Source organism: Hippichthys cyanospilos, chromosome 3, assembly GCF_059441005.1.
Source record: "Hippichthys cyanospilos isolate Australia breed blue-spotted pipefish chromosome 3, RoL_Hcya_1.0, whole genome shotgun sequence".
NCBI lineage: Eukaryota > Metazoa > Chordata > Actinopteri > Syngnathiformes > Syngnathidae > Hippichthys > Hippichthys cyanospilos.
Window position 1 is genome coordinate 8,704,331 of NC_142371.1, and position 22,139 is coordinate 8,726,469.

General features: G+C 43.9%; 2 protein-coding genes across 2 annotated transcripts in view; both read right to left on the reverse strand.

Annotated features, from left to right (window-relative positions):
* The window catches only part of LOC148425679 (low-density lipoprotein receptor class A domain-containing protein 4-like), a 156,336-nt gene extending 138,845 nt beyond the window's left edge, over window positions 1-17,491 (reverse strand). Inside the window, exon 1 of the mRNA XM_088410468.1 lies at window positions 17,363-17,491. The gene's annotated coding sequence lies outside the window, so the exon portion shown is untranslated. The remainder of the gene's footprint in view (window positions 1-17,362) is intronic.
* A 1,290-nt stretch (window positions 17,492-18,781) lies between these two features.
* cep192 (centrosomal protein 192) overlaps window positions 18,782-22,139 on the reverse strand; it is a 39,748-nt gene continuing 36,390 nt past the window's right edge. Inside the window, exons 48-50 of the mRNA XM_088411503.1 lie at window positions 21,674-21,800; window positions 21,397-21,455; window positions 18,782-19,841 (exon numbers count right to left, since the gene is read on the reverse strand). Of these exons, the coding sequence (XP_088267629.1) occupies window positions 19,709-19,841; window positions 21,397-21,455; window positions 21,674-21,800 (319 nt within the window). The 3' untranslated portion in view covers window positions 18,782-19,708. The remainder of the gene's footprint in view (window positions 19,842-21,396; window positions 21,456-21,673; window positions 21,801-22,139) is intronic.

A 22,139-nucleotide genomic window follows, 5' to 3' on the forward strand; every position in this document is an offset into this window, starting at 1 on the left:
GCACAATAAATACGATATCTTAAGCACTCACACGAGATCAAGTCTTGAAAATATGGGCATCTTAGTAACACCGTGACACCGACCAATAGCAGACCAGCATTTTGGTGACGCCGAAAAACAGCAGACCAGCATCTTAGTGACTTATGCAGTGATGCATGTAGAGTATGGCGTGACTCACAGTCATACGCACGCACACTGGCCTCCAAGTTTGAATTTTGTAATTGTTGTTGATGCCCTAACGTGAGAAAAATGCCATAACACAAGGACAAAAAAAACTTCGTATTCCACTTTGTAACGTGAAAAAAATGTAAGCTAGGGATGCCGTTACCCAAGCGTCCACTGTACAGTACATATAAAAAAATGTATCCCCGGGATTTATCACCATATGTATGGAAAGAAAACGAAACGGAATTCTATTGGGAGCAATATATAATAACAGCGATGAACTGAGTCAAAATGAACGTGAAGGGTTAACTTATATCCATGACAGTTAAAACAGCTAAAAATAAAGTTGACCTTTAGAGACTCCTATTATTGACAATTTCACTGAATGTGCATATTTAAATCACACGTAAATTGCAAAAAAAGGATGCTGGCATGTGATGATTTTCTGCTTGGAAAAATGGCACCAGGCAGCAAGTAAGAGCCAAAGCAATAGGATGAAGCAAGCAAGCAAATCACCAGCAGTACAGTTGCTCCTCAGGGCCCAGTGAGGGACCATCTGCTCCCGCGATGCCACAAGAGTCAGACAAGCTAACATGTTTGTATGTTTAGTGCCATATGTTGTTTGGCCATGTACGTCCACAAACTGGCACTGCTTAGAAAAGGTCTGTCAAGCACACCAAACAAAAGGGGAAAATGGGTGCCAAGGCTATACATACATACATATATATATATACAGTATATATACAGTATATATATATATATATATATATATATATATATATATATATATATATATATATATATATATATATATATATTTATATAGTGAGCCGTAGGACGAGCAATCCAAACCTATGTTAAATAGCTAATGCGTTTAGAACACCATGTAAAAACATAAAAATTGTACATACATATTAAAAATTGGTACCAAAATAGTATAATATACATGTATCCAATCAGAAAACATCATAAATAAGAAATATAGAAAGGATTTATTTACCTTTGAGTGGCGCTTATGCCCATATTCGCTAATAAGGGTTATCTCCAGCATCATTTTCATATAAATCATTTTCTTACGTCTCTCTTTAACATCACTAGGAATCTTGGGACACATAGATAACCCTTTCAACTTTGAATTAAGCAGTAAAATGCACTATAACTACGGTTTTGTAACAACTCACAATCGAACAAAGCTTTACCGTTCTGTCATTTTGAAACGAGTGAGGCCGAACAATAGCAGACCACCATCTCTGCGAGGAGACACCGACCAATAGCAGACCAGAATTGTAGTGACGGGTTGCAGGGATGGCAACTGAAAGTAAGTGTAATTACCTAAAAATGCCTGCAGATGGAGACAAAACAACAGAAATACAGCCAAGGCCCTAGGGTCAGGACAGTTATTTTGGGCGAAAACTGGAAAAATACCATGAAGAATGGATGGAAAAAACTCAGTATTCCACGTCGCAACATGAAAATAATGTAAGCCAGGGACGCTGTAACACGGGTGTCCACTGTATATGGTTCTGTGCAGTATCTTTGCAGTATCTGTGCAGTATCTCTTCCTTGGTATCTGTTAGAGCCACCCATTGGGCCTGGGGATAACCACCCCCAGTCGCCTGATCACTCCTGATAGCATTGTTGTCTTTAACCTCAACATTTTGTCTAGTTTTACCTTCAGCCCTTCGTATTTCTTTAACATTTTGTGTTCCTTCTTCCGGATGTTGTCTTCATTCGGGATTGCTACATCTCTCACAATTGCTGTCTTCTGATGTTTATCCACCACTACTATATATATCAGGCTTGTTGGTGATCACCAGTTTGTCAGTCTGGATCTGGAAGTCTTACAGACTCGTGTCGTGGTTGTTCTCCACCACCTTTGGAGGTATCTGCCTTCCTGATTATGTGACCTACAATCCATATTTGGAACAGATGTTACGGTACACTATTCCTGCTAGCTGGTTGTACCGTTCCATGTATGCCTTGCCTGCCAAGATCTTACACCCTGCTGAGCTGTCTGTGGGGTTCTTTGCACAGCAAACACCTGGGATCCTCTCTGGTGTGGTAAACCAAAGATTGCTTCATACGTTAATTGTTTTCCAAGATGAAGAACATACATTTACAACAGACTAAAAGCAAAATATTTGGACTTGTAATGGAAATACAAATGTACAATGAGTTGCAAGGATGAATCAAGCTAGCTGCTGCACCATCAGAGCTATAAAGGCCAGCTTTAAAAAAAAAAACAAAAAACGCCTACTATGACTATCTGGTATGGTTATTTGGGTGTGAAATAGTTGCATTTTCCTTGGCCTCTCTGTTTTCATGGTGTGCAAATAAAGATATGAATGTTGTCACATCCATGTACGTACTAATTAAAACATACTGTACTCATGCTGTGCAACTGGATGAAATCTTTACCACACTGTAGCTGTTGTGGGCAAATTAGTTGCAGTAAGCCCCACATGTTTTACTATAAAGAAAATGTACTTTAGTGGTTCACTGGCCTTACGTCCATGCAGGCAGCATAAATTGTTTGTCTCTACAGTCTGTATCCTGTGATTGACTGACGTGGCGACCATTTTTGTATGTAGTTCACTTTTGTCCATCGGTTTGCTAAAATAAGCTCCAAGCCCCGAAACAGGATTCGAGATAGGGGGAAATGGATGCAGTAACATTAATATCTAAGCTGTTTGTGTCAGTGGCAGGTCAACCATGTGTTTCTTGTGTGACCGATTTACCTGCAGCGAGAGTGTGCATTTTGTAAAGGCGGACTTTATTAAAGCATTTCCGTCTCATGGGCCAATTTTAATCATCTAAGTCTCACCCTGAGACCTGGTCTCATTAAAATGCAGCATCATGTCACCAGAATGGGGCCATCTCACTGTTATAGGTTGAATAAAGTGCCATGTAAGGCCAGAGCCAGACAGGCCCCTCTTTGCTGTGTCTGGTTAAATAACCAGCGAGTTCAACTGGAGTTCACAGTACCTTCTTATTTGTGACGTATGGTCTGCACAGCAGACAGTCAGAGACTACATCAATAATGCACAGCGCAAAAGCCAGAAAACACCTTTGCCTTCAGCAACTGATTTAGTGCACATAGACAAATATACACACAAACGCACACACATGCGCGCACACACACACGCACACACACACACACACACACACACACACACACACACACACACATACTCGTGAGAAACACATACAGTAAAAGGTGGCTGTGTGTTAGTAGTCTGCATTAAATCTTGTGGTTTATGTTGGTCACCTCCATTGTTTCACTGAATTATCACAGATGCGTTCAGAAGTATTAAGTACAGAACCACGCAATAAATCAGCAAGCCGTAAAAGAAAAAAAAAAAAAAACTATAAACAATATTTTTTACCGGTGCTGCAGAAAACAGGTGATACAGCCATGATAACAGATAAAGACAGGGGAGAAACACTTTGGAAAATCCTTGTGGATAGTGTATTGTTTTTTTGTTTTTAAAGAAATGTGGTATTCTTCATGGAGTATCCATTATGTGTATCGTATATATACTATACATTTTGTACAGTATAAACTATAAATTTATGTATGTTCCTATTTTACTGAAGGCCCGACGAGAGACTGGAAAACTCAAAATAACACTCAAAATAACAGCAAAATAGGAATATCGAAATGGGTGTGTTTCATATGTCATGGTAATCATCAGATGTCCGTCAGACCAATGCCTCTATGTTGCCGACGAAATTACAAGCAAACTTGTTTTGCCTCTTAGTTTGTTGGGTTGCTTGTATGTATTGTCTATAAATTGGAATCACTTTACCCCACCACTCAGATGGGGAGGGCTATGTCCAGTTAAGTGAATACACTTCCTTGGCTCAATTTACCAACAGTCTTTCCCAGAATCAGCGCAGAAAGCATTACTGGGGATGTCGTCTGTGCTGCCTTTCTGAGTCATGGTTTCATGAACCAAAATGCATTCAAATGTGAAAATGGGTCAGTAATCATCATATTCATTATTTTCTGCTTTTCATTCAAATTTTTCATTTTTATGAAAACATGACTGTTTTTTTGTTTGTTTGTTTTTATCCTGAAATCTATTTAACTTTGGAAAAAAGTCCCTAAACAAAGATAAATCACTTTTAGTAATTTGGATTATGAGACTAAATATTGTGTAACCCTCAAAACCCCATATTCTGTGTGACAAAGGTCCAAATAATATTGCTGCTATTTACTTTACTTTTGAATTCAAGATTTTCATTCTAGCTGACAGACAATTCAGAGTTGATTATCCTAAGAAACATAATTTTTTGCAAGCATAGGGAAAACATGCAACTCCATACACCATACTTCAAACTCCATACAAGACATTATATTGAAAATGAACAAAGCTAGTTACACGAGAGCATTTTTTCCCCATAGTAACAGCAGCAGGGGCAAATCTCTCATCAAATAGGAGTCATTGTCAAGGGCATCTTTTATGTAGACTGATGAAACAGAATAGGAAAATGAAATACCTGGTCTACTGGGACTTATTTAGTATTATTACAAAACTGTCCATCCGTTAATTTTCAATAAGACTTACCATGTTCAGGTCTACATAAAAGCCAGCGTCTGTCAGTCAATCACAGGGTACATTGAACATTTTCGAATACAAACAAGTGGGTGAAAGTGATTACCAGAAGTGGGCATCTTACTGGTATGACAATGGTCAGTGCCCCGCCCCACTTCCGTCATCAGTGGTCCGCCATTTTTTCAAGCCAGAGCAAATTCTAATCGTCAGATTGTCAGAAAGACATTTTTAACTGGTCGGCACACATTTTTGCAGAGGAGCTCAGCAGACTTGTTGTGACGTACTGGTCAGTACGATTATCCAAGCAGATTATGCTTATCTTTTGGAGACACGAAGGTAACCCTAAACAATGATGGGGCTGGCTTCTGCAATATGTATAATATACGGTGAATCCTGTACTTATTTCCATGGGAGCTTCCTTTTCTTGGTGGATCTCCTCAGCATTCTCCTTTCCAATATTTACACAATTATTCACAAAAATATTAGAATGATGGCAAAAAAAAAAGGTCAAATGATAGAAGAAAAAGACCAACAATAGACAACGTAGACATCGAAAACACAGTAAAAAAACTTCAAAACACTACAACACCAAAATATTATTTACACTGACAACACCATTTACATAGAAAAAAATCCCAACAAATAATCCACTGATGCGCGGCCAAAATCCATATTGTATGGTATGGATGGAAAGCACAGCTTCACGCTTCAGAACCCATTGGAATGATGTTGCACATTTTGGCCAATTTGAAAACATTTAATGTCCGTGACAACACGTCCGTCTGATCAGGGTTACCATAGTATACAAGTTGGCTAAGGCTTGTAATTAGTTACAATAAAAAAAAAATGTGTAAATAATCATTATTTCATTTTTATTATTATTATTATTATTATTATACTTCTCCTCCTCCTTCTTCTTCTTCTTCTGTGTCCTTAAACGGCTAACGCGTGTATGCTAACAAGCTACAAACAGAAATGTGTGGATGACCACTTATTTAATGTTTTTTTTGTTTGTTTTTGTTTTTTTTTTTATTGTGACAAAACTGTTAGCTTGTATTTCTGGCAGCATTGGGCCGATGGACATCTGCCGGAATGTCTATCCTGACGATTACAATGACAAACAAAACATGCCTGACCAACGTTCTTATTTCACAGTTTTTTGTTTTTTTTTAATCGTTCCCGTTACTCTTCGGTTTGTTGGCAAAACAGATGTTCATCGTGATGGACCAACGAACAGTATATTATATATTACCTATATATTACAGTATAATATACAGACAGTAGGGCTGCATAATTAATCGAGTTTTAATTGTGATCATGATATTGCCTACCACGATTAATTAAGCTGATCCATGGCGATATTAACTTTTAAAAAGTCAAGCACTTTTTTGATTGTAAGTCAAATCAAGCACTACCATCAGCGGGAAATATTTACCAACGTTTGCATGACAAAAGCCCCTTATTTTCTCACCCACTATATTATTTACCAGTGTGAAATGGTGTTGAGTTTCTCACCTCATTCCTAATATTTACAATGCCAGCTGTCAATTGAGACCCATTTTGAAAAATCCGGTCGTCAAAAAACTGGAATACATTCAGTTTGAAATGACTGACTGCTAATTGATGAAAATTAGCTTCAAAGTAAATAATGTGTAGGCTTTTTTTCATTGGTTTGCACTCAGCAAGTAAGTTAGCTGTGTTACCCTGCCAAGTTCTTTGCCATTATTATTTACTTCATTTATTTATTTTAGTTTATTATTATTATTTGTGCATACCAAGCCTTGAAGCCTTGTTTATATACTGCTTGTTTAAAAATAAAAGTGCAATAAATAGACATGTTTGACCAAACGTGATCAATAATCATGCTTAATAATCACGATTTCAATATTGACCAAAATAATCGTGATTATTATTAACAGACAGCCCTAACAGACAGTATGATGTAAATATTATGAATAATTTAGTACTCATACAATATGTTTTTGACTTCAAAATATTGTTTTTCTGACATTCATCTGAAAAAATACGCACTAACAACTACTAAGGGCACATGGAAACACACAAGACAGAGTGTATCTTTACACAAGCCAGACAAAGGCACACACTGGCGCAGGCTGGCACTTGTCTTTGCCTGTCTCGCACCCTCTCTCCAGCAACACAATACAGTCCCATTTGTGTGTCACATGGGCTCTGAGACAGACAAGGCGGCATTATTCCACAACTGGCTGCAGATCAGGTTCTATATGTGTCTGAGAGAGAGAACAGTGCTCTTGAGTGGTGTGTTCAAGTGAGTGTGAGTGAGTTCAGGTTAAGGCCGACATGCCCTGTCGCGTCTCACACACTCGACTAGTCGCCTCAAAAAGTGAGAAGCCGCTAATTGGTAAAGCGGGAAATGCACACACACAAAAACACACATTTATACACAAATAGGAATGACGATATGAACACAAAAACAGAAGTGATTTGATTTTTGCATAGTGAGCCGTGTGAAGCATACGCACAGACAAATAGACTGGAACCATCCATAGCACAGAGAGGTCTTGAATTATATTACATTGTTATTTTCCTCGTGGCATCTTTATCGATTATTCATTTATTAGCTGTATTTCTTAGTACTAGTTTCATCGTGTTCATTCTCAATTCACTAAATTTTAAACGAACTGGCCAATTGGAATTCCTAGGTTAGTTTCAAACTCACTTTCTGCCTTCTATTGAAAGGGAAAAATAGTAAAACGCCCAAATAGAAAATGAAAACACTCACAAGAAGCATAGAGTAGATTCCGAAGTTACCACAGCCATTAACGTGTACTTCCAGAGCTTGGATAGAAAAATATCTATGGTTAATCAGGAAAAATATGTCCAATTGTATTTTGTTTGCACTGTTTTTACTAGCACAACCCTACAGTATAAGAGCCTGTGAAGCTTTCTGTCAGGCATGCCATGGCCTCGGCCATGTTTGCTCCTTCTTGGCCAAACTGTGACATGAAGTCATTGATAGGCAAGTCTAGAAACCAAAGTCACAACATGCAAAACGTATGAGTGCCCAATAATAAGAGGAAAAACAAGGACAAGCACTACTTGTGTGCCTTAACCTATGACTTCAGAGCGCAAATTCATCACAGAAAGATGCTTGCATTGTATGGGTATGGGACATTTTGTGAAGACATACAGAGAGTAAAATGACTCATGATAAACAAATTTACCAGGCAGCATCTATTATGGATGGGAGGATATCTGTTATTTGTTATAGTTTTGGGGCAGGAGTGCAATGAATACATACATGGGAAGAAGTCACTTCCTGTCATCTACTTCATGATGGTGAAGCATCCAGACATCAGCCAAATGTGTTGAGAAAACCAGTCAATGCTTCAAAATATAATGCGTTTTAACTAGTAGTCTATGATGCAAACGGCTTTGGTGAGCATTTATTTTGAAGATGTTCCCAGAGGTTCTCCCTCCTGACAATGGGCAACTTGATTGTAATCAGCTCTGAGGTAAACACGTTTTTTTTGCCTGACTTTTGACATGACAAGCAATGTCATACTTGCATCCCACTATTTGCAGGTAAGAATGTATATTACACACCTAATACATAGTGAAAAGAAAAACTGAGAAGGGCTGACGAGAAAAGACCCCGTCCTAAGATAACAAAGTAGCACATTGAAAAGGTGGCTTGGGTGATCCATTTAACTTGACACAAGTCTGACTGGAAGCAGGTTAAATAGAGAAAATCCAGCTTTGAACAGCAAAATAGCAGGGCATGCCTGGATTACATTTCAACAAGAAAGAACGGACTTTTGTGCTGTCGAATAACTTACTGGTTAGACAGCTAATTAGGAGCGGTATCCATGCACTTGTTGATCAAGCCAGTGATGTTTGTGGGCAGAAAACGTGGGTAACTCAGCATTTAAAGTTAAGCGTTTTAGTCCAATTTTTTGTTATCCCCTGCAAGTTGGTGTAGATAGCAACAAAAGGACTCAATATCAGTCTTTGGAATTTGATCAAAGCAGTAGCCTCCATCTCCGCCCTGCTTCATCTCTTCAATGCAAGGTTGCATTTTTTTCATCTGACAAATCAGTCTTTCCGTTTTCATTGCCAGATCAGAATCTGAGGCATTTTCTGGCTCAAATACACACACACACACACACACACACACACACACATATACATATACATATATATATATATATATATATATATATATATATACATATACATATATATATATATATATATATATATATATATATATATATATATATATACAGTCAGCCCCCGGCTTACGAGCATCCTGATTTGCGAACAATTCGCCTTACGAGCGTGGATCAGGGAGATTTTTGTCCTCCGCTTACGAGCAAACCTTTCGTCTTGCGAGCATTCCGACAAACCAGCCATTGTCACGGGGGTGCACGGCGGGTGTGAACGCCGGCGTGGTTGCGGAGGACCCAAAAGCAGGGGAGCGTCGGGACAGGGGGTTGATGAAATCCATGTTTATTAATACAACGAACGGGAACAAAAAGCGGGAAAAACAGGACGGCAAAAACTAAGGGCGCAGGCAAGCTGGAAAAACGGAAAACAAACACTACGGGCAGGCTGGCAGGAATACACGAAACTGATGGGCGAGACGAGACGGGACTACAAGAAGACAATGACCTGACACGACAGAGACAATGATCCGACACGGGCTGTAACAGACACTAGGCTTAAATACATTCACAAACTAATCAAACTAACACATGGCAGCTGGGCAGGGACAACAGGCAAAGGGAGCAGATTGGAGGACACGAGGCGCAGGTAACAGACAGGTGGACTAAATCAAAACTAACGCAGGCAGACGCGACAGGGGCAGAAACCGGAACTATAAACGTAAACAGAAACAGAACCCCTCAAAATAAACCCACAACCCAACAAACCATGACAGAACCCCCCTCTCAAGGGACGGATCCCAGACGTCCCAAAACAAACCGACAAGCAACCAAAACCGAGGCAGGGCGGGCGGAAGGGGGACCGGAGGAGGGCACAGAAAAAAAAAAAAACAAAAACAGTCCAAAAGCACCCCATGTGCCATACGGGGTACACCTGAGGCTGAAAGTCCGGAGGGCGACCCAGTCGCCAGTGCAGATGAGGCCAGCAGGGAGAGTCAGGCGGGCGACCCGGTCTCCAGAGCAGATGAGCCCGGCAGGGCGAGTCAGGCGGACGGGCCGGTCGCCAAACAAGAGGTGCCCTGCGGGGCGAGTCAGGGGGGCGACCCGGTCGCCAGACGAGAGGTGCCCGGCGAGGCGAATCAGGCGGGCGGCCAGGACGCCAGAGCAGATGTGCCCGGCGGGCCGAGTCAGGCGGGCGACCTGGGCGCCCGATGGCGAACAGCAAGCCACCCCAGGTAGGCTTGTATCCCGGTTGCCCCTGGAGATCGGCAGGCGGGAGCGTCGGCAGGGCGGCGTCAGGCGAGAGCGGGGGCGTCGGCTGGACACAGTCAGGCGGGAGCAGAGGCGTCGGCCGGACGCCGTCAGGCGGGAGCGCAAGCGTCGGCCGGACGCCGTCAAGCGGGAGCGGGAGCGTCGGGTGGACGCCGTCAGGCAGGTGCGGAGGCGTCGTCGGGGTGCCATCAGGGAACAGCCACTGGGTGCAGGCCACAGACACGAGTGAGAGCACAAGACTGACCTGGGACAGGGGCGACCACAGGGAACCGTCTGGCATCTCTGTCGTCTGCGGCAATGGTGGCATGGCTGACAGCTCAGGCGACTGCGGCTGCCGCGCCGAGGCTGGCGGCTCAGGAGGCTGTGGCAGCGGCGCAGAGGCTGGCGGCTCAGGAGGCTGAGGCGCCGTGGCTGGTGGCTCAACAGGCTGAGGCTGCGGCGCCGTGGCTGGTGGCTCAGGAGGCTGAGGCAGCGGCGCAGAGGCTGGCGGCTCAGGAGGCTGAGGCGCCGTGGCTGGTGGCTCAACAGGCTGAGGCTGCGGCACCGTGGCTGGCAGCACTGGGAACGGCAGGCTGGACAGAGACAGCCACTGGGGGCCAATCAGAAACGGCGGGGATGCCAGGAGACTGACTTGGGATGACTGAGGCAGACGGGCGACTGGCTTTGGAGTCAGACGGGCGACTGGCTTTGGAGTCAGACGGGCGACTGGCTTTGGAGTCAGACGGGCGACTGGCTTTGGAGTCAGACGGGCGACTGGCTTTGGAGTCAGACGGGCGACTGGCTTGGGAGTCAGACGGGCGACTGGCTTGGGAGGCAGACGGGCGACTGGCTTGGGAGGCAGACGGGCGACTGGCTTGGGAGGCAGACGGGCGACTGGCTTGGGAGGCAGACGGGCGACTGGCTTGGGAGGCAGACGGGCGACTGGCTTGGGAGGCAGACGGGCGACTGGCTTGGGAGGCAGACGGGCAGGGTTCACAGAGCCTGGGGTCCGGCTCGCAGGGTGCACAGAGGCCGGGGTCCGGCTCGCAGGGTGCACAGAGGCCGGGGTCCGGCTCGCAGGGTGCACAGAGGCCGGGGTCCGGCTCGCAGGGTGCACAGAGGCCGGGGTCCGGCTCGCAGGGTGCACAGAGGCCGGGGTCCGGCTCGCAGGGTGCACAGAGGCCGGGGTCCGGCTCGCAGGGTGCACAGAGGCCGGGCGCTGGCTCGCAGGGGTCACAGAGGCCGGGGTCCGGCTCGCAGGGGTCACAGAGGCCGGGGTCCGGCTCGCAGGGGTCACAGAGGCCGGGGTCCGGCTCGCAGGGGTCACAGAGGCCTGGGTCCGGCTCGCAGGGGTCACAGAGGCCGGGGTCCGGCTCGCAGGGGTCACAGAGGCCGGGGACCGGCTCGCAGGGGTCACAGAGGCCGGGGACCGGCTCGCAGGGTTCACAGAGGCCGGGGTCCGGCTCGCAGGGGTCACAGAGGCCGGGGACCGGCTCGCAGGGGTCACAGAGGCCGGGGACCGGCTCGCAGGGGTCACAGAGGCCGGGGACCGGCTCGCAGGGGTCACAGAGGCCGGGGACCGGCTCGCAGGGGTCACAGAGGCCGGGCGCCGGCTCGCAGGGGTCACAGAGGCCGGGGTCCGGCTCGCAGGGGTCACAGAGGCCGGGGTCCGGCTCGCAGGGGTCACAGAGGCCGGGGACCGGCTCGCAGGGGTCACAGAGGCCGGGGACCGGCTCGCAGGGTTCACAGAGGCCGGGGTCCGGCTCGCAGGGGTCACAGAGGCCGGGGACCGGCTCGCAGGGGTCACAGAGGCCGGGGACCGGCTCGCAGGGGTCACAGAGGCCGGGCGCCGGCTCGCAGGGGTCACAGAGGCCGGGGACCGGCTCGCAGGGTTCGCAGAGGCCGGGCGCCGGCTCGCTGGGACAGGGGCGGTCTGCCGCCTTGGCGCTGGGACAGGGGCGGTCTGCCGCCTTGGCGCTGGGACAGGGGCGGTCTGCCGCCTTGGCGCAGGGACAGGGGCGGGTAACCGCCTTGGCGCTGGGACAGGGGCGGGTAGCCGCCTTGGCGCTGGAACAGGGGCGGGTGCCGCTTCAGCCCGCCGGCAGGAAGTTTGGGGAACAGAGACCGGTGGTACAGACGCGACAGGAGCTTGGGACAGGGTGCAAGAAGAGGGTGGTACAGGACAGGAGGAAGTAGGCAGGGCGCGGCAAGAGGGGGACACAGAGACAGGAGGGAACGGATCGGAAGGCTGAACAGATGGGTTCTGGTGGTCACTGGGGCGGTGGCCTTTTCGCGGGCCCCTCCACCGGCGGCCACGAAATGCCAACCGGGAGCCCACGAAAAGGTCACGGTCAAATAGGGGCTCTGAATCGGAGTCTTCGGACGAACTGTAAAAGGACTGGCCGGACTGATAGTCAAAATCTGAATCAAAATCATAATCAGAGGTGCACGGGCTCGAATACGGAATATGATAAAAAGTGTTGACGGAAGAGGGACGCGGGTAAACAAAATCAGGACCGGTACTGGAACGAAACGTGACGAAGGGAGGGCAATCCTCGATGTCGGAAAAATTAGACTCTAACGTGTAGTGAGGAGCGCGAGCAGGAGAGGAAGAGTGATCAGGTGGACGGACGGAAGGTGAACTACGCAAATCAGCGAAATCGGAACTACAAAAAACGTGCGGGGACAGAATCGTGTCGTAAGGGAGGTCGGAGGAACACGAGGGAAACGCGGAAGTGACGGACGCGGGGGACAGATCAGAAGCGGGGACAGGCGCGGACTCCGAGGGGAAAAACACGGAAGAAAAAACAAGAGGTCTTACACTGGGGGAACGGGGCTGGCCGGCGGGCTGAGAGCGGATGCGGACGGGGCGGCGGCGTCGTGTCCGCCGCCGCGGGCTTCCCGCTGGGTCCTGCGTTGGTCGGATCATTCTGTCACGGGGGTGCACGGCGGGTGTGAACGCCGGCGTGGTTGCGGAGGACCCAAAAGCAGGGGAGCGTCGGGACAGGGGGTTGATGAAATCCATGTTTATTAATACAACGAACGGGAACAAAAAGCGGGAAAAACAGGACGGCAAAAACTAAGGGCGCAGGCAAGCTGGAAAAACGGAAAACAAACACTACGGGCAGGCTGGCAGGAATACACGAAACTGATGGGCGAGACGAGACGGGACTACAAGAAGACAATGACCTGACACGACAGAGACAATGATCCGACACGGGCTGTAACAGACACTAGGCTTAAATACATTCACAAACTAATCAAACTAACACATGGCAGCTGGGCAGGGACAACAGGCAAAGGGAGCAGATTGGAGGACACGAGGCGCAGGTAACAGACAGGTGGACTAAATCAAAACTAACGCAGGCAGACGCGACAGGGGCAGAAACCGGAACTATAAACGTAAACAGAAACAGAACCCCTCAAAATAAACCCACAACCCAACAAACCATGACAGCCATTGAGTATGTAGAAATGTTCTCGCCTAACTGCGTTATCATATTCAGCAGTTGCGTCATCTACAATCATCAACAGTTACTTATGGCGGTAACGTGAACGCTATTGGTCTTACAACGTCACACTGACTGTCTCACTCACGGTGTCTAAATATATTACCATTTAAGTGTAGTGTTTGTACAGCTAAAGGGAAAAACAGCTGACATGAAATTAAATGTGCCGATTGCAGGACAAAGAATTGTCATTGGTTTAAATGTGTGTTTTTTTTTAATTAATTGTCAATACATTCCAACCGTTTAAAAAAAAGTGCGAATAATTATCAGTCAGTCAAGGAGACGCCAATATGCTATTGGTCGATTAAGGTCACCCGGTCTCACTCACGGAGATGCTATTGGCCGGCGTCACACGTCAATCACAGAAATGCCGATATGCTATTGGCCGAACGCCTTTATCTAGCTTGATGGGACAGGATGGAAGGAAGTAGAGAAAAACGGAATGTTTTGAAGACTTTGCAAACTTTATCTGTTAGACATAGCTTCTAAAATTACTAGCAGCGGTAAAGGAAGAAATAAGAGGATGATGTTTTAGTATCTCCGTGATTTGCACCATGACTGAAAGAGTTACTGTAACACTGTAAGACCAATAGCCTATGTGCATTGCCGTATTAACTCAAGAGATTAATCTCTGCACCCTTTTACGGGTGGTATCACAGTGCCACATAATGGTTGCTTGACAAAACTGCATGTCATGTTAGTCGGCGACCTCCCGACATGCTTTGGGACAGCGCCATTCTTGCAATTCTGTGAGTTGTAACCAACGGTGAACTGACGCTCGAACAAGCTTTAAGTGTGGAGCCTAATAAAAACAACACACTCAACCTCCCCTCCGCCTCCACCCAGCTCAATTCACGTCGGGAAAAACAGCTGTCATGAAATTAAGTGTGCCGATTGCAGGACAAAAAATCGTCACAGGTTTAAATGTGTTTTAATCAATAAGATGTCAATACATTCCAACCGTTTAAAAAAAAAGTGCGAATAATTATCAGTCAGTCAAGGAGACGCCAATATGCTATTGGTCGATTAAGGTCACCCGGTCTCACTCACGGAGATGCTATTGGCCGGCATCACACGTCAATCACAGAAGTGCCGATATGCTATTGGCCGAACGCCTTTATCTAGCTTGATGGCACAGCTGGTTGGGATGGAAGGAAGTAGAGAAAACCCTGACTGAAAAAGTTACTGTGACACTGTAAGACCAATAGCATGTCTGGTTTATAGTGTTGACTTCTGCTTATCTCAGCTCAAGTCACATCTTACCAAAGGTAAAAGTCGTTATTCCTTTGTATTAGTTATTTAATGAAACTGTACAGTAGATTATGTGACTCAATATTAATATATGTATACAGCGTGATGTTCTCACCTAAGGCTTCTGCGCGCGTTGCACGCATTCACGAATTAACATGGGTTTGGATTGCCCGCTATACGAGCAATCCGAGATACGAGCGCTGAACGGATTAAGTTCGTAACCCGGGGGCCTACTGTATATATATATATATATATATATATATATATATATATATATATATATATATATATATATATATATGCATGCATAACATCATTAGCCCTTTAGCGCACATGATCCGAAGTTGGATTGGATGTTGAAATGAAGGTGGTTATTTGACTTTCTAAATGCAGCCTATTTATACCGCCATATGTGGTGACATAAATGAGTCAGTAAAATTCAGAAGCTGCCAAGCAATATGGGAACGTGTCACCTTGTTTTCTTGCAGCAGTGACATTTAGTGACATCGTGACTATGTTACATTGGCCTTCATTTTCAGGGTCAGTGTGATCAAATTTGATGGTGATTACTGAATTCTGAATGTAGTCACAAATATGTCCCAGTCATATATTTACTAAATGGGACAAACAGGTAAAAACACATACAAAAAGAGAACACTTGCAAGGAGCTGCTGTAGGCCATAACTCAGGCTCAGATGCTCTTGTGCAGACAAACTGCCAGCTTGACTCCAGCTCCTGATGCCACTCTTTGAGCCACACCTCTTAAAGGCACACATGCAACCACCGATGGTTATTGTTGCGATTTTTAGCTTGTCTCAGTGTGCAATAGTTTCGCATCATAAAACCAATTTGTTTATTTCCCTTCTACTTTTATTATGTTATATTGTGCTGCTGCTATTCTGTTAGGGCTGGAATTAATTTCAGGCATTTCAAATCATTTCAATGGGGGAAAATGACAGGTAATTTGAGTAAGAAGCCTGTTAAATTAAGCTAGAGTCGAGGCACTACTGTATTGCCAAAAAAAGCTATTTTGTGTCACAATGCCTATTGTAGTTTTGTTTTTTTTAAACGTTATTTTAATTGAAGACATTGAACGGTTCTACTTGTTGTGACTTTCATATTGTCTAGGCTTGCCAGTTATTAATGTGTTGTATTTTTTTTATTACCACTGTAATTACAGAAGCAGTTTTTGAAATTGGTGAGAAAGATGTTTAAAACATTTTGAAACATATTTTAATGTAATTATTTTTTCCCTAATTACCCTGAAATGTAATATGTGTTTATCTTGTTAACAAACACTTTAGCAATAAAAAGATAAATGTTTTGGTCATACAGGTTAGCATATTTATAAATAAATAAGGGCTAATAAATCATTAATTGTATAAAAGACACTTCATCAAATTATTAACTTATTAAACACTCTGAATTACAGTCTTAAGTCTTCACAATGACAGCTTCACAAAATTCTACCAAACAAGTGCAGCATGAACATAAAAAAAAAAAAAAAAAAAAGTACTCCAATATTATTGCCTTTCCTGGTTAAGGTGTTCTTTAGCATCCAAGCATCTAATAGATTTTTTTTTTTTTTCATGATAATACACTAATATGAAAAATATCCCAAATTTAATTGAGCTGCAACTATTCAGTGGGGGATGGGGGTCTCACATTACCATATGTTTTTATTTTGTACCTGAGAGCATGTTTGCCAAAATTATCGTCCCTGAGATTAATAATTTGTACAGCTCACCCTAATCTTCTATGTATCACAAAATGGAAGAAGTCATAAACAGGGATCGTCGACCATTCCTCTTTGCACAGTGACCTGGGTCCTCTCGTCAACACCATCCTTGTTGTTGTTAGTAGTATTAAAATTATTGTAGTATTATGAACTTTTAATGTTTACCGAATGAAGTTTACCGTCATAGCGTGTGATCAACGAAAATCTCCGCATTGCATCGGTATTATAAACAAATAAAACAATTGCATATACTCATACTTGCATAAAGGAACAAGTTGGTCAACCCCTAAAATGTCTCAAAACTGAGAATTGAAAGTAGGCTAGGTCAGATGCGGTTTTCCTAGTTGGCCCTACCATGAATTCATGTCAGCAGGACAGTCAAGTACACCTGTGCCGCTCTCCCCCGAGGGCATTCAAAGTTCGTCCCGTCGCGGAGGTCACAGACATCGGGACAGCTCCGCTACCCTTGGGGACAGTAGGACAAGGACGATGCAATCGCCCCGCTTCCGTATATGCAAGCCAGCGTTAGCCTGTTTTCAGCTAACTTAGCCCAGCTAGCTCATCCCCAACGCCTGGCGGTGTTCGCTTGACAAAACTCTGCACGGCAACTTCTTCTGGCCCAAAGTCAGATCCTATGGCGGCTGACTAGCAATTGCAACATCACTCTGCTGCATAACCCCAACACAGCTGCGACATCCTACACAACACCGCAGTCAAATAAATCACAGTAGAAAGTTTCCATACCTGCAAGAGAGGTCGTCACGCTGCGAGGTGACCGCGCCTCCTTGAGATGCTGGATGTCAAATTCACCTATAGCCTACCACAGTGACTCCTTGTCAGGCAAGCATAAGTACGAGCACAGCTGCCTCAATGTACTTCGCAAGCCGCTGATAGACACGTTGTCCAATGGGTATTGGACGACACCTGCAGGTGTTTTACGGTATTGCGCGCTGTGAGAAGGGACCTTGATTATTTGCTTTAGGGCAGGAGTGTTTACATTGACGTTTACGTCAATGTCTGAGTCTGGCTTGATCCATTGAAAGCGGAAAGAATTGCTGTCATCCTGTTCCACTCCCTCCGAACCACAAAATAGCCTTCATGAGAATTTTCAGTCAATTTTTGGTTGTCGCACAGTACTGAAACTGCTCCTGCTAAAACTCCTAATGATGACCAGTCTTGCAGAAAGTAGCCTACATACTACTGTAATGGAACATCAGTATAATCTAGTCATCCTGTATTCTAATCATTGACTTTTGTTGTGTGAGAGCTGGGTCAGGCATTCTCTCTCTCTCTCTCTCTCTCTCTCTGTAATAACGCAGTTAGGAGAAAAGTGTAGGAACATGTTTTTTTCGCAAAGAAAATTTAATGGACAATTGCCATTAAAAAAAACTCTTAAAAAATACAATTATCATAGTGTCAATATTCACCGTAGTAAATTACGGTTTCGATGTTTTTAGTCAAGTTTATTTGTGTGGCCCTGAATCTGAATTCACAGCTGAAAAAGAAGTCATGAATCCGCAACAGCTCTTATTTTCTGTTGCTGTCAAACTTGCCTCCTTGCAGCGCGTCATTACTATGTTGGCCTGCCATTGGTCGGCCTCACTCGTTTCAAAATCGTGGAACGGTAAAGCTTTGTTCGATCGTGAGCGGTTACAAAACCATATTTAGTGCATTTTCCTGCTTAATTGAAAGTTGAATGGGTTAGCCATGGGTCCCAAGATTGCTAGTGATGTTACAGAGAGAAGATGATTTACTGTATATGGAAACAAAGCTGGAGATAAGAAATATGAAGAAGCATAGCCTAGGCTAGCTACCCTTACTAAGGAATATGGGCGTAACAAGCGCCACTCAGTGGTAAATAAATCCTTTCTGTATTTTTTATTTATGTTTTCTGATTGTATACATGTAGATTATATATACGTGGCACTTACTATACTATTTTGAGACCAATTTTTAATATGTATGTACAATTTTGATGTTTTTACCTGGGGTTCTAAACGCATTAGCTATTTAACATAGGTTTGGATTGCCTTCTGTACGGCGAATTCCCCTTATAAACCACAGAACGGATTTACCCACTGTAGCATATATTTGAAAGTTAATTGAATAAGAGAGACAAAGGTGGTTTATTTAAAAAAAAAAACACAACAACTTTATTTAAACATGTTAGTAGACAACATAGTACATATTGCATTGAAAAATTGTGCAAACTGAATCAATGGATGCTGGACAGTTATTAGCATACAATGCTAGTAGCAGCAGAGCCTTCATGTTAAACTTCGCTGTACAGGAACGTACACGACAATCATAAGGTATGTGTGGCATCGAAAATGTTAACCAGAACGTCCAATGTAAACAGAGAACCTACGCAATTTAAACTACAATACTGTATCTAGTTACGCCAAAGAGTCGTGTGAGTGAAGTGCTGCTTGCTGTGAGTGGAACGGTAATGAACGGCTTTGCTATGGTAACCATACTATGCAGGCTAAAAGTTGCCCAGTTAAACCCCAACAGAGGAAACCCTTTAGTACTTAACAATCATTACCAAAATGAATGTCACTGTTAGCTGACCTTGAACCATAATCATGGATGCATTAAGTACATGGGAACCTTTTGGAAGAGAGTTGTAAATATTTTTTTGGCAAACATTCAGTATGAAAGGCCACTTGCACGTCTGCTGTGATGTGAACCCTTCCATTCCATTAAAGAAGCTGAAAAGTATTTCAACAATTACAGAGCAATAGTTCAAATGTCCCTATGGGGGGGGTCTTAAAATCTGCTCTGTCCTCATTTCCATCGTTTTTCAAATAGCCTCAGTGGCAGCAAAAATGCACCCTGTGTTATGACAACAGTATGGCATGCGAGATAGACCTTAGAATGAACAAGTCAACTTCTGTTCAGCTGAAATCTTGGCATAGTTTGTGCAAATACAACCACGAGTAAGGTTTTACAAGCAGGGTGTTCTTTGTAAGTAGATCAGGCAGTCTTCACATTTCCTTTGAGGAAGGTATCAAAAGAAAGGACTATCCTAAGAAAGGCCCGACAGTCCCTCTGCACCAAGTGGCAAAAAGAGGTTGGTAGACGGTAAATTTAAGGCAGCGCCTCACCAGTCAACCGCACAGACAGACTTCCGCTTGTTTTTGACTGGATGAGCAGAAAGCCGCTATGTGTGCCTGCAGCGCTCGGCTTGAATTGCACAGGCAGCTTCAGATAGTGCTGGGATCTAATGGGTGGAAAATCAAATATATGCATCAATCTGGCAAAACAAAATTCACTCAGGTTTATATAAAAACTCTGCACTACATAAATTCAGTCCATTTTATGGATAGACACGAGATTTTACAAGGCTTAGGATGAAAGTCGTGGCTTAATCATACCGGTTTGACACAGCAGCTACAAAAGATATGCGCCACTTTTGTGGGTCAAACTCCAGTCCTCGAGGGCCGGTGTCCTACATGTTTTCCAAGTTTTTCTTTGCAACACACCTGATTCAAACAATAAGCTCATCAGTGAGCTCTTCGTGAGCTTCAAAATGATCCTGATCATTGGACTGTGTTGCAAAGAGAAACTTGGAAAACATACAGGACACAAGCCTTTGAGCACTGGAGTTTTGACGCGTTCAGGCCTTGAACCGTTTAACCTGAATACATCTCTAAACAGATGAAGTCAGTCGCAAAACAGCAGTGGTGAATAATGAACTAATACTGTACATTTATAACCAAACTAATCCATTTAAATCCAAAAGAAATCCATAAAGTCCAAGCCCCTATATAGGTCTGATGAATATGGATTCATTTCCAAAAGGATGTATGCAACTTTTAAAGTGTTTCCTGTTAACAGTATATTTATGTGAATGGTTGCAATTTTTGATTACACAGTCTTACTTGTTTATGCAATTACCACACATTTTCAAGTAAAAGTGTGTCTGAGAAATTAATTAATACCGAAATGTCATTTTTAAATCAAACGTTTCATTTTTACTACATCTTACTTTTATCCGGGTTCTTTTTTTCTTGTGCTATGTTTGTTTGATCTGTTTATTCATTTTCTACACTGCCTGTATGGAGCTGAGCAGAAGCCTCAGCTAGTTGACTTCAGGCAAGAGATGGACTGCGCCCCGCATGGATCACCCTTCAACTGCAGGGCACATGCACAAAAACAACCAGTCACACAATCTTTAACACCGATAGAACACTTAGTCTTCAGTTAACCAAGCATGCATGTTTTTGCAACGTGGGAGAAAGAAAAAGTGCCCATGCAAGCACAGCAAACTCCACTTGGGAAAGGCCTGAGTCGGGACTCAAACCCAGAACCTCCCATCTCCCAGCTGCTTATACAGTATTTGTATTTTCTCAATATGAATGTTTAGTATTTTTGAGTCAGTGAGCACTTCCGGTTAAAGCAAATTAAACATTTACATTTCAGAGTACACTTTGTTCACCGAGAATGAACTGATTGCATGTTCACTTAGCACAAAGCTCTAAAGTGGTCAACTAACATCATTAAGTACCGTCAGAAAATAGCTTCACTCCCTGCTAATTATCGACACACATTTACTTGTCGAAAAATCATTGTTGAAAAGAGTCTTAGCTTCACATTGAAGGTTTCTATGTCCAAGAAACTAATAAGGGAGATAAATGTTGTTGCACTACATGTTCAAGTTCCTCCAGTAGACATGGAATGACCAGAAATACATTTTTGGAACCGCAACTCATTGCAGCACGTTCCCGCCAATTGTGTGAATAGCTGCACATGTACATGATGACCATTTGACTCACCTCAGGGAATATTTGGAATGCTTGATGTAGAAGGGCTCCTTCGGGTTTACAAACCTCAGCTGCAAGTCAGTTTGAGAAGCCACACATCAAATGTCAAATCCGTGCAAGACACAATAACAGAAAATGTTTAGTTCATTCATTCAACCAACCTGCAGAAACAAGTTAGTCATGTTATTTTTGTGAGCATGACGTTCTCATAATTGTAAAGTGATCCACTGTATTTAAAACTCAAACTAAACAAGTCGGAAGACTATCATTACTTTAGGGCAGTTCTCACCTCATCTGTGTTGGGTGAATTGTTGCGGATGTTGACCTTCAGCGTGCTGCACTCGCCAGTACGTGTTTGAGGGAAAGGGTAATGATCCTGGGGCGTATAAACACCCTTCCATACTGCTTCATCCTGGCTGAGAATTCAATAGACACCATTCAAGTGGAGGAACCTTACAATTACCAATATACCTTAATCAATAATCACGGACAAGAGATGAGGATGAGGAATTCACAAAATTTAAGGGAGCCGCAATTGTTTATCAGCCATACCAGGGAGTCAGAAAAAAAACATGCACACTTCCTAACAAGACATGACAAAAATGCCATTTTTCTTAGGGACTAAAAATGGACATAAAACTAAGACCATATTTACCAATAAATTTTCGATGAAAAAGCTCTATCTTAATCCAAAAACCCCTGCACTCTTTTTATTACAACCGTTTACTGACAGTTATCAACATTAACAAAACAAG